Source organism: Somniosus microcephalus, unplaced genomic scaffold (assembly GCF_052327205.1).
Source record: "Somniosus microcephalus isolate GS21.2 unplaced genomic scaffold, FLI_Smic_1.0 unresolved_chr1, whole genome shotgun sequence".
Taxonomy (NCBI): domain Eukaryota; kingdom Metazoa; phylum Chordata; class Chondrichthyes; order Squaliformes; family Somniosidae; genus Somniosus; species Somniosus microcephalus.
This window is the reverse complement of record NW_028225179.1, coordinates 86911537-86922786: the sequence shown is the minus strand read 5'-3', so window position 1 is coordinate 86922786 and position 11250 is coordinate 86911537. Positions and strand designations below refer to the sequence as shown.

At 52.6% G+C, this 11250-nt stretch overlaps 1 protein-coding gene across 1 annotated transcript in view; it reads left to right on the top strand.

Annotated features, from left to right (window-relative positions):
• The first annotated feature begins 6092 nt into the window (after window positions 1-6092).
• LOC147095561 (uncharacterized) overlaps window positions 6093-11250 on the top strand; it is a 92527-nt gene continuing 87369 nt past the window's right edge. Inside the window, exons 1-2 of the mRNA XM_085973661.1 lie at window positions 6093-6119; window positions 7820-8060. Of these exons, the coding sequence (XP_085829787.1) occupies window positions 6093-6119; window positions 7820-8060 (268 nt within the window). The remainder of the gene's footprint in view (window positions 6120-7819; window positions 8061-11250) is intronic.

The following is an 11250-nucleotide window of genomic DNA, read 5'->3' as shown; positions in this document are numbered from 1 at the left end:
ACCCGACACTGTCTCGGGTATATGATTTGACGGTGAAGGGATGGCCAGCACATGGCGACTCACTGTTGCCAGCATTCTCATCCAGAAGAGAACAGCTGTCAGTATGCCAGGGGACCTTGATGTGTTGATCCTGAGTGGTAATTCCACCCAAGTTAAGGGAGAGAGTGCTCATTGAGGTTCACGAAGGTCATCTGGGAGGGGTGAAAATGAAAAGCCTTGTTAGGGCTTATGTGTGGTGGCTGGGGATCGATCAGCAAATCGAGGACCTGACAAAGAGCTGCTCAGGATGCCAGAAGGTCCAAAATGCACCACCACATGCCCCTCTACACCCATGGGAGTGGCCCTCATCTCCATGGCAACGGGTGCATATTGATTTTGCTGGTCCATTCATGGACTCAATGTTTTTAATAGCCGTGGATGTGCACTCGAAATGGCCCGAGGTGATCAAAATGTCCTCCACCACCACGTAGAAAACTATTGCAGTCCTACGGACCATTTTTGCCAGGAACGGCTTGCCAGAGCAGATTTGCTCTGATAACGGACCACAGTTTGTGTCCGAAGAGTTTCGAAGATTTATGAAAAGGAATGGGGTAAGGCATTACACATCCGCCCCGTATCATCCAGCCACAAATGGATTGGCTGAGAGGTTCGTACAAACCTTTAAGAAGGCAATAAAGGCTATGTACAATGACAACATTCCGCTGCAGCACAAGGTGGACAATTTCCTGTTCGCCTACCGGAATGCGACACATGCAGTCACCAACCAGGCCCCAGCCATGATGTTCTTTAACCAAAGGTTAAGATCTCGCCTGGATTGGCGCAGACCAAACGTACGAAGAGATGTTGAGAGTAAGCAATTCCAGCACATCCATGAGAAGCCAACAAGGAGCTTCAATGTAGGGCAACCAGTCTTGGCCCGCGACTACCGAACAGAAAAATGGCAGCCAGGAACGATATGCACACGGCAGGGCTCACTAATGTACACAGTGGACGTTGGGGAGAGCATCGTGAGACGCCATGCTGACCAGATCCTAGAGTCACAGGAACAAGTCAACCCCATGCCTCGCCCATACGTACCTGGTGAGGAACCCGACGTACAGGTAGCATCTACCCCAGAAACAGTAGCATCGGAAGCTGATGAACCAACCGACGACAGGGGGCCAGAATCGCCTCCGCACCAAGAGCAAGACACTCGGGAAAGGCGCTATCCAGAAAGAATCAGGAAGCCTCCCCAAAGACTGAATTTATAAATAGACTATTTTCAGCTAATGTTGCATGTTAAAAGTGTTAATTGTAATTAGTTTGATATTTAATTGTTAAATGAGTGTTATGGTACTGTTAATCTAAAAGGGGAGGAATTGTAATGTATGTACCTTTTTAAGGGGAGAACTACTTTTTACAGCTCCTGTATACTGTAGTACCGGCAGTGACCACACCTGTATATAAACCCTGAGTAGTGATCTGTACAATTAGTTCTAGAGTAACCCTCATTCAGTAAACACCTGTTGAATCGTTCCCTGCAGTCTTGTCTGATTATTGAAGGACACAACATTAAGATACACGGATCTAACACTTCCCCCCCCCCCCGCCCCCTCCCTCCTCTCCTCCCCCCCCCCCCCCCCCCTTCCTCCACCCGCCCCTGCACCTGGCTCCTAGTCTAAATGTTTCAGGAGTGTCCACATTCTCGTTTTAAAGGAGCTTTGAAGATGGGCCTGGAACATTGTACAATTTTAAAGTGGGTGCTGGAACAGAGACCTGGGGGCTTATGTACGCAAATCTTCGAAGGTGGCAGGACAGGTTGACAAGGCTGTTAAAAATGCATCTGGGATCCTTGGCTTTGTTAATAGAGGAGTAGACTATAAAAGTAAGGAAGTTACGCTAAACCTTTACAAATCATTCGTTAGGCCACAGCTGGAGTATTGTCTTCAATTGGGGGCGCACCTCTTTCGGAAGGACGTGAAGGCTTTGGAAAGGGTGCAGAAGAGATTTACTAAAATGGTTCCAGTGATGAAGGACTTCAATTATGTGGAGAGGCTTTAGAAGCTGGGGTTGTTCTCCTTGGAGCAAAGAAGGTTAAGAGGAGATTTGATAGAGGTGTTCAAAATCATGAAGAGTTTTGATAGAATAAATAAGGACTGTTTCCAGCAGCATCAGGGCCAGTAACCAGAGGAGACAGGTTTAAGGTGATCGGCAAAAGAACCAGAGGGGAGTTGTGATCTGGAATGCGCTGCCTGAAAGGGTGCGAGAAGCAGATTCAATAGTAACTTTCAAAAGGGAATTGGATAAATACTTGAAGTGGAGAAAATGTGCAGGGCTACGGGTAGAGAGCAGGAGAGTGGGACGAATTGGACAGCTCCTTCAAAGAGCCAGCACAGGCATGATGGGCCGAATGGCCTCCTTCTGTACTGCTTGTCCGACATCCAGTTCTGGATGAACAGAAATTTTCTCCAATTAAATAATTGGGACGACCGAAGCCATTGTTTTCGGTCCCTACCACAAACTCTGTTCCCTAGCCACTGACTCCATCCCTCTCCCTAACATCTGTCTGAGGCTGAACCACACTGTTTGCAACCTTGGTGTCATATTTGACCGCGAAATGAGTTTCCGACCACACATCCGCAGCATAACTAAGACCGCCTATTTCCACCTCCATAACACTGCCCGTCTCCGCCCCTGCCTCAACTCATCTGCTGCTGAAACCCTCATCAATGCCTTTGTTACCTCTAGACTTGACTATTCCAACACACTCCTGGCCGGCCTCCCACATTCCACCCTACGTAAACTTGAGGTGATCCAAAACTCGGCTGCCCATGTCCTAACTCACACCAAGTTCCGTTCACCCATTTCCCCTGTGCTCGCTGACCTACATTGGCTCCCGGTTAAGCAAAGCCTCGATTTCAAAATTCTCATCCTTGTTTTCAAATCCCTCCATGACCTCGCCCCTCCCTTTCTCTGTAATCTCCAGTCCCACAACCCCCCCGAGATATCTGCACTCCTCTAATTCTGCCCTCTTGAGGATCCCTGATAATAATCGCTCCACCATTGGTGGCTGTGCCTTCAGTTGCCTCGTCCCTAAACTCTGGAATTCCCTGCCTAAACCTCTCTACTTCTCTTTCCCCCTTTACTACGCTCCTTAAAACCTACCTCTTTGACCAAGCTTTTGGTCACCGCCCTAATTTACATAAGAACATAAGAAATAGGAGCAGGAGTAGGCCAATCGGCCCCTCGAGCCTGCTCCACCATTCAATAAGATCATGGCTGATCTGATCCTAACCTCAAATCTCCTATCACTCTCCATCCCACCCGAACCCATGTGATCTCCCGGGAGAGGCGAAAAACCAGATAAAAAACCCAATGGCCAATTTGGGAGAAAAAATCTGGGAAATTCCTCGCCGACCCATCTAGGCGATCGAAACTCTTCCAGGAGATCACTCTGTCCCTATATTTTCTACAGTACTTACCTTCTGTAAAGGTGATCTCCACCCCAGCCAGGAACAGGAATAAAACCATCTCCTGAAATCTAATACAGAATTAGAACACAGTAGGAGCAGAACCAGGCTACACGGCCCCTGGGCCCGCTCCACTACCCACAGGACCATGACCATTCCGAACCTAGACTCATGTCCAATTTCCTGCCCGCTCTCCGTAACCCTTAATTCCCTTTACTTCTAGGAAACTGTCTATTTCTGTTTTTAATTTATTTAATGATGTAGCTTCCACAGCTTTCTGGGGCAGCAAATTCCACAAACCTACCACCCTCTGAGTGAAGAAGTTTCTCCTCATCTCAGTTTTGAAAGAGCAGCCCCTTATTTTAAGATTATGCCCCCTAGTTCTAGTTTCACCCATCATTGGGAACATCCTCACCGCATCCACCCGATCAAGCCCCTTCACAATCTTATATGTTTCAATAAGATCGCCTCTCATTCTTCTGAACTCCAATGAGTAGAGTCCCAATCTACTCAACCTCTCCTCATATGACAACCCCCTCATCCCCGGGATTAACCGAGTGAACCTTCTTTGGACTGACTCGAGAGCAAGTATGTCTTTTCTTAAGTATGGACACCAAAACTGTATGCAGTATTCCAGGTGCGGTCTCACCAATACTTTGTATAACTGCAGCAATACCTCCCTGTTTTTATATTCCAACCCCCTAGCAATAAAAGCCAACATTCCATTGGCCTTCTTGATCACTTGCTGCACCTGCATACTAACTTTTTGAGTTTCGTGCACCAGGACCCCAGAACCCTTTGTACTTCAGTACTTTCCAGTTTCTTGCCATTAAGATAATAACTTGCTCTATGATTTTTCCTGCCAAAGTGCATAACCTCACATTTTCCAGTATTGTATTCCATCTGCCAAATCGCTGCCCACTTACTTAGCCTGTCTATGTCCCTTTGCAGGTTTTTTATGTCCTCCTCACTACTTTCCCTTTCCATAGAATCATAGAATGGTTATAGCACAGATAGAGGCCATTTGGCCCGTTGAGCCCGTGCTGGCTCTCTGCAAGAGCACTTCAGCTAGTCCCACTCCCCTGCCCTTTCCCTGTAGCCCTGCAAATTTATTTCCTTCAGGTACTTATCCAATTCCCTTTTGAAAGCCACAATTGAATCTGCCTCCACCATCCTTTCAGGCAGTGCATTCCAGATCCTAACCACTCGCTGCGTAAAAAAGTTTTACCTCATGTCGCCTTTGGTTCTTTTGCCAGTCGCCTTAAATCTGTGTCCTCTGGTTCTCGACCCTTCAGCCAATGGGAACAGTTTCCTTCTGTCTACCCTGTCCAGACCCATCATGATTGTGAGCACCTCTATCAAATCTCCTCTCAATCTTCTCTGCTCCAAGGAAGAACAATCCCAGCTTCTCCAGTCTATCCACGTAACTGAAGTCCCTCATCCCTGGAATCATTCTTGTAAATCTTTTCTGCACCCTGTCTAAGGCTTTCACGTCCTTCCTAAAGTGCGGTGTCCAGAATTGGACACAATACTCCAGTTGAGGCCGAACCAGTGTTTTATAAAGGTGGTTCATAGCTTCCTTGCTTTTGTACTCTGTGCCTCTATTTATGAAGCCCAGGATCCCGTATGCTTTTTTAACCACTTTCTCAGCCTGCCCCGCCACCTTCGACGATTTGTGCACACATACCCCCAGGTCTCTCTGTTCATGCACCCACTTTAGAATTGTACCCTTTACTTAATATTGCCTCTCCTCATTCTTCCTACCAAAATGTATAATTTTGCACTTTTCTGCGTTAAATTTCATCTGCTACGTGTCTGCCCATTCCACCAGCCTGTCTATGTCCTCTTGAAGTCTATCACTATCCTCCTCACTGTTCACTATACTTCCAAGGTTTGTGTCATCTGCAAATTTTGAAATTGTGCCCTGTACACCCAAGTCCAAGTCATTAATATATATCAAGAAAAGCAGTGGTCCAAGAACCGACCCCTGGGGAACACCACTGTACACCTTCCTCCAGTCCGATAAACAACCGTTCACCACTACTCTCTGTTTCCTGTCACTTAGCCAATTCTGTATCCATGCTGCCACTGTCCCTTTTGTTCCATGGGCTTCAACTTTGCTGGGAAGTCTGTTATGTGGCACTTTATCAAACGCCTTTTGAAAGTCCATGTACACCACGTCAACCGCATTGCCCTCATCAACCCTCTCTGTTACCTCATCAAAAAACTCAATCAAGTTAGTTCAACACGATTTGCCTTTAACAAATCCGTGCTAGCTTTCCTTAATTAATCCACACTTGTCCAAGTGACGGTTAACTCTGTCCCTGATTATCGTTACCAAAAGCTTCCCCACCACTGAGGTTAAACTGACTAGCCTTCGTTGCTGGGTTTATCCTTGCACCCTTTTTTGAACAAGGGTGTAACGCTTACAATTCTCCAGTCCTCTGGCACCATCCCCGTATCTGAGGAGGATTGGTAGATTATGGCCAGTACCTCCGCGATCTCCTTATCCTCCCTCAGAATCCTAGGATGCATCCCATCTGGTCCTGGTGACTTATCAACTTTAAGTTCAGACAGCCTTTCCAGTATCTCCTCTTATCAATTTTTATCCCATCCAGTATCTCCACTACCTCCTCTTCCATTATGACCTTGGCAGCATCATCTTCCTTGGTGAAGACAGATACAAAGTACTCATTTAGTACCTCAGCCATGACCTCTGTCTCCATGCGTAGGTCTCCTTTTTGGTCCCTACCCCTCCTCTTACTACCCGTTTATTATTTATATATGTCTATAGGAATAGGTGGCTCGGTGTCAAATTTTTTGTCTTCTAACACTCCTGTGAAGCGCATTGGGACGTTTTACTATGTTAAAGGTGCTGTATAAATCCAAGTTGTGGTGGTTTGATTCTGTGAACACGCTGAACACTTTGTAAACTGGGTCTGGAGTTATGCTCCATGTGGAGTCAGACTGCCTCTTCTGTCGGAGGTCAGGGCGGGCTGCTGTATTGGAGTTCCTGTTTAAAGCCCGCCCTGAATTACTGACAGTTGAAACTGATGGTGCACAGCGAGGTTCCAGGTGAACTGTGATTTCAATTTGTGCTGGTGTCGGTTGAGAGGGGAATGTTGGCCAGGATGTTGGGAGAACTCCCTGCTCTTCAAGCAGTGGGATCATCAATGTTCCTTCTCCCGAGGCATCGGCACAGGTTGAAGAGGCTTGAGGTTACTGGTACACCTGGATGGAAGCACTTCTGACAATGCTGTACTCCGCCAGTACTGCACTGCAGCGTCAGGCCAGCCTCTGAAATCAAACCCCTGATGGTTTGGACCCCCAGACCAGCTGAGCCAAACTGACACAGGGGCCCATTTGGCATCCTCTATTTTTGCTAGCCCTTTTTCCCCCAAAGGCAGAGATTTGCGGTCTCTGGGTTCATTGTGCCCATTGTGCCAGCAGTCCGCCAGTACCTTGCCCGAGCAGCCGTTCTTTCAACGAGTGCAGCGGACTGCTCGATTGTGGTGGGAGTGCTCTGTTATTGGAAACTCTAATTTTGACACTTTGAAGCGTGTGCCTGAAGTGCGACAGACACGCGTCGTCGCGCGTGCAATCAGCCGCAAGTACTCATGCGACTTCACATGCCCGGGCACTCTCCCGAACGCATTCTCTGTGTGTTGGTGAATAGGCTGTTGTATGAGCACAGCTGCACGATATCGTGTAATGCACAGCGTATTATTCCGAGACAATAGTACGGCTGCAATTCAGAGCCTAAATTTCCCAAAGGGCGTTGATCTGGTGCCGGCGGGGAGCATTGTCCCACCAGCAATAAAATAAGGCCAGTTGGGAAACCCCGGCTAAAGGGTCACGCGGTGCCAGTCTGGTTAAGCGAGTCCTCTGGTCCATTAGAGCTGAAACTAGCTTGTTGATTGGTGTATGTGTGACGGAGAAGCATCTACGTGCAATGCGGCTCGCTGCTTTATTGGATATAATACGTAAAAAAACTTGTGGTGGAGACCAAAACTAGGGGCCATAAATATAAGATAGTAACTGATTAACCCAATCTGGAACTCAGGAGAAACCTCTTCACCCAGCGACTGGTGAGAATGTGCAACTCGCTACCACAGGGACCATTGAGGGAAATAGCACAGCTGCATTTAAGGGGAAGCTAGATAAACACACGAGGGAGAAAGGAATAGAAAGATATATTGAATAGGGTGAGATGAAGTAAGGTGGGAGGAGGCTCGTGTACAGTGGCGAAGACCAGTTGGGCCGAATGGCCTGTTTCTCTGCTGCAGACTCTGTTTGTGATGCACAGATCATTGTTGAGATTGTACTTATTTGAGAAATATTAAAACACGTTATTTACTCCCCAACTTCAGGCAGAAAAGGAGCGTCACCCACGCCAAAGGCGCTTCGACAAAGCAGTGCGGGAGGAAGCCTCCTCCGTCCTCTCGTTGCAGAGTAACAGAGCAGGTGTGAAGGAGCACCTGGGGGCAGTCGCCGACCAGGTGATCCACCGGGAGGAGCAACACACCATCGCCCGCAAAGACAAATGGGGAACTTACAAGATCCACCGGACGGACCTGGAAATGATGGTGCCTCCACTGGCAGCTGTCAAGGGTAGGTGTCACTACGCCACGCCGTCCCTCACCTCGGGGATAGCACGCTGCTCCATCACCTCTACCCAAACCGTCCCTCACCCCGGGGATAGCGCGCTGCTCCATCACCTCTACCCAAACCGTCCCTCACCCCGGGGATAGCGCGCTGCTCCATCACCTCACCAAACCGTCCCTCACCCCGGGGATAGCGTGCTGCTCCATCACCTCACCAAACCGTCCCTCACCCCGGGGATAGCACGCTGCTCCATCACCTCTACCCAAACCGTCCCTCACCCCGGGGATAGCGCGCTGCTCCATCACCTCACCAAACCGTCCCTCACCCCGGGGATAGCGCGCTGCTCCATCACCTCACCAAACCGTCCCTCACCCCGGGGATAGCGCGCTGCTCCATCACCTCTACCCAAACCGTCCCTCACCCCGGGGATAGCGCGCTGCTCCATCACCTCACCAAACCGTCCCTCACCCCGGGGATAGCGTGCTGCTCCATCACCTCACCAAACCGTCCCTCACCCCGGGGATAGCGCGCTGCTCCATCACCTCACCAAACCATCCCTCACCCCGGGGATAGCGCGCTGCTCCGTCACCTCACCAAACCATCCCTCACCCCGGGGGTAGCGCGCTGCTCCATCACCTTTACCCACACCGTCCCTCACCCTGGGGATAGCGCGCTGCTCCATCACCTCACCAAACCGTCCCTCACCCCGGGGGTAGCGCGCTGCTCCATCACCTTTACCCACACCATCCCTCACCCCGGGGATAGCGCGCTGCTCCGTCACCTCACCAAACCGTCCCTCACCCCGGGGATAGCGCGCTGCTCCATCACCTCACCAAACCGTCCCTCACCCCGGGGATAGCGCGCTGCTCCATCACCTCACCAAACCGTCCCTCACCCTGGGGATAGCGCGCTGCTCCATCACCTCACCAAACCGTCCCTCACCCCGGGGATAGCGCGCTGCTCCATCACCTCTACCCAAACCGTCCCTCACCCCGGGGATAGCGCGCTGCTCCATCACCTCACCAAACCGTCCCTCACCCCAGGGATAGCGAGCTGCTCCATCACCTCACCAAACCGTCCCTCACCCCGGGTATAGCGCGCTGCTCCATCACCTCACCAAACCGTCCCTCACCCCGTTGATAACGCGCTGCTCCATCACCTCACCAAACCGTCCCTCACCCCGGTGATAACGCGCTGCTCCATCACCTCACCAAACCGTCCCTCACCCCGGTGATAACGCGCTGCTCCATCACCTCACCAAACCGTCCCTCACCCCGGGGATAGCGCGCTGCTCCATCACCTCACCAAACCGTCCCTCACCCTGGGGATAGCGCGCTGCTCCATCACCTCACCAAACCGTCCCTCACCCCGGGGATAGCGCGCTGCTCCATCACCTCACCAAACCTTCCCTCACCCCGGGGATAGCGCGCTGCTCCGTCACCTCAACAAACCGTCCCTCACCCCGGGGATAGCGCGCTGCTCCATCACCTCACCAAACCGTCCCTCACCCCGGGGATAGCGCGCTGCTCCGTCACCTCACCAAACCGTCCCTCACCCCGGGGATAGCGCGCTGCTCCATCACCTCCACCCAAACCGTCCCTCACGACGGGTATAGCGCGCTGCTCCATCACCTCTACCCAAACCGTCCCTCACCCCGGGGATAGCGCGCTGCTCCATCACCTCACCAAACTGTCCCTCACCCTGGGGATAGCGCGCTGCTCCATCACCTCACCAAACCGTCCCTCACCCTGGGGATAGCACGCTGCTCCATCACCTCCACCCAAACCGTCCCTCACCCCGGGGATAGCGCGCTGCTCCATCACCTCTACTCAGCCCGGGGATAGCGCGCTGCTGCATCACCTCACCAAACCGTCCCTCACCCCAGGGATAGCGCGCTGCTCCATCACCTCACCAAACCGTCCCTCACCCCAGGGATAGCGCGCTGCTCCATCACCTCACCAAACCGTCCCTCACCCCGGTGATAACGCGCTGCTCCATCACCTCACCAAACCGTCCCTCACCCCGGGGACAGCGCGCTGCTCCATCACCTCACCAAACCGTCCCTCGCCCCGGGGATAGCGCGCTGCTCCATCAACTCTACCCAAACCGTCCCTCACCCCGGGGATCGCGCGCTGCTCCATCACCTCTACCCAAACCGTCCCTCACCCCGGGGATAGCTAGCTGCTCGGTCACCTCACCAAACCGTCCCTCACCCCGGGGGTAGCGCGCTGCTCCATAACCTCACCAAACCCTCCCTCACCCCGGTGATAGCGCGCTGCTCCATCACCTCACCAAACCGTCCCTCACCCCGGGGATAGCGCGCTGCTCCATCACCTCACCAAACCGTCCCTCACCCCGGGGATAGCGCGCTGCTCCATCACCTCACCAAACCGTCCCTCACCCCGGGGATAGCGCGCTGCTCCATCACCTCACCAAACCGTCCCTCACCCCGGGGATAGCGCGCTGCTCCATAACCTCACCAAACCGTCCCTCACGCCGGGGGTAGCGCGCTGCTCCATAACCTCACCAAACCGTCCCTCACCCCGGGGATAGCGCGCTGCTCCGTCCCCTCTACCCAAACCGTCCCTCACCCCGGGGATAGCGCGCTGCTCCGTCCCCTCTACCCAAACCGTCCCTCACCCCGGGGATAGCGCGCTGCTCCGTCACCTCACCAAACAGTCCTTCACCCTGGGGATAGCGGGCTGCTCCATCACCTCTACACAAACCGTCCCTCACCCCGGGGATAGCGGGCTGCTCCATCACCTCTACCCAAACCGCCCCTCAACCCGGGGATAGCGCGCTGCTCCGTCACCACTACCCAAACCGTCCCTCACCCTGGAGATAGCGCGCTGCTCGGTCACCTTTACCCAAACCGTCCCTCACCCCAGGGATAGCGCGCTGCTCCATCACCTCCACCCAAACCGTCCCTCACCCCGGGGATAGCGCGCTGCTCCATCACCTCCACCCAAACCGTCCCTCACCCTGGGGACAGCGCGCTGCTCCATCACCTCACCAAACCGTCCCTCACCCCGGGGATAGTTCGCTGCTCCGTTACCTTTACCCAAACCGTCCCTCACCCCGGCGATAGCGCGCTGCTCCGTCACCTCTACCCAAACTGTCCCTCACCTCGGGGATAGCGCGCTGCCCCATCACGTCTAACCAAACCGTCCCTCACCCCGGGGATAGCACGCTGCTC